We start from the raw sequence: 1,362 nt of genomic DNA, 5'->3' as shown, positions 1-1,362 counted from the left end.
TGAAACAGGACTTTAGAATGTTTGTATTTCTCAATTTTGTTAAAAGATGTGGAGAAATACAATAAAGTCTGATATTTTTAATTGTGAACAAAAATAATCTGATTTAAACAACACAGCCTAAAATCTAGCATCTACCAGAAAAATCAACCTCATCATCTACTAATCTGCTCTCATTTTCCCCCACAAAAAGATGAGAACAACAAAATAAATGGCCTCAGAAAATCTTACTAGTGTGACCAAGTTCATTCTCATGGGAGTCTCAGATCACCCAGTCCTCCAGATTCCACTCTTCTTTGTTTTCCTGCTGATCTATGGACTGACCATGGCAGGGAACTTGGGCATCATCACCCTCACCAGTGTTGACTCTCAGCTCCAAACGCCCATGTACTTCTTCCTCAGGCACTTGGCTATCATCAATCTTGGCAATTCTACTGTCATTGCCCCCAAAATGCTGGTAAACTTCTTGGTTACAAAGAAAACCATATCCTACTATGGATGTGCAGCCCAGTTGGGTGGGTTCCTGGTTTTCATAGTTGGGGAGATTTTCATGCTGGCTGCAATGGCATATGATCGTTACGTGGCTATTTGCAACCCCCTGCTCTACATGGTGGTGGTCTCCCCACAGATCTGCATACTGCTGGTGTCCCTCACTTACCTCTACAGTCTGATCACAGCACTGACTGTCTCCTCCTATATGTTCTCCATGTCGTACTGTTCTTCCAATGTAATCAACCATTTTTACTGTGATAACGTCCCTTTGTTGGCATTGTCCTGTTCTGATACCTATCTTCCAGAAATAGCAGTGTTTACCTTTTCAGGGACCAATTTGTTTTTCTCTATGATTATTGTTCTAACATCGTACTTCAACATTGTGCTTGCCATTTTGAGGATCCGTTCCTCAGAGGGTCGACGAAAAGCCTTTTCTACCTGTGCCTCTCACATGATGGCTGTCACTGTGTTCTATGGGACACTTCTCTTCATGTATTTGCAACCAAGGACCAACCACTCCTTAGATACTGATAAAATGGCCTCTGTCTTCTACACCTTGGTGATACCAATGCTGAATCCCCTCATTTACAGCCTAAGGAACAAGGATGTGAAGGCTGCATTGAAGAGATTCCTAAAGAACCCTTGTCAGACTTTCAAATTAAAGTAAATTTAAAGCTTCAATGGTCTTCATTTAAGACAATCCCTGAAAAGTTAATCTGCTCCTGAAAAACTAATCTCTGTTAAATACAGAGGCAATAGTTAAAAATTATGTGGATTTCAATGGGAAGATCTTAACCCTTTCTATATTATCCAACTTTCCCCAACACAAAGATGTATTAGTTGACCAAGGAACGTACACTTATTTAAGTAGTA

General features: G+C 40.5%; 1 protein-coding gene across 1 annotated transcript; it reads left to right on the top strand.

Moving 5' to 3' along the window:
• The first annotated feature begins 208 nt into the window (after nucleotides 1-208).
• LOC116860497 (olfactory receptor 8J2-like) lies at nucleotides 209-1,156 on the top strand. Its single transcript, XM_032846550.1, has one exon. It carries the CDS (start codon nucleotides 209-211, stop codon nucleotides 1,154-1,156), a length of 948 nt encoding a protein of 315 aa, XP_032702441.1.
• Nucleotides 1,157-1,362: the final 206 nt, after the last annotated feature.

Source organism: Lontra canadensis, unplaced genomic scaffold, assembly GCF_010015895.1.
Source record: "Lontra canadensis isolate GAN:19392208 unplaced genomic scaffold, GSC_riverotter_1.0 scaffold176, whole genome shotgun sequence".
NCBI lineage: Eukaryota > Metazoa > Chordata > Mammalia > Carnivora > Mustelidae > Lontra > Lontra canadensis.
This window is presented reverse-complemented; position numbering and strand designations above follow the sequence as displayed.

Excerpts from the sequence above, each read along its gene's own strand:
- LOC116860497 (XM_032846550.1), top strand. The coding sequence starts at position 209 with ATGGCCTCAGAAAATCTTACTAGTGTGACCAAGTTCATTCTCATGGGA.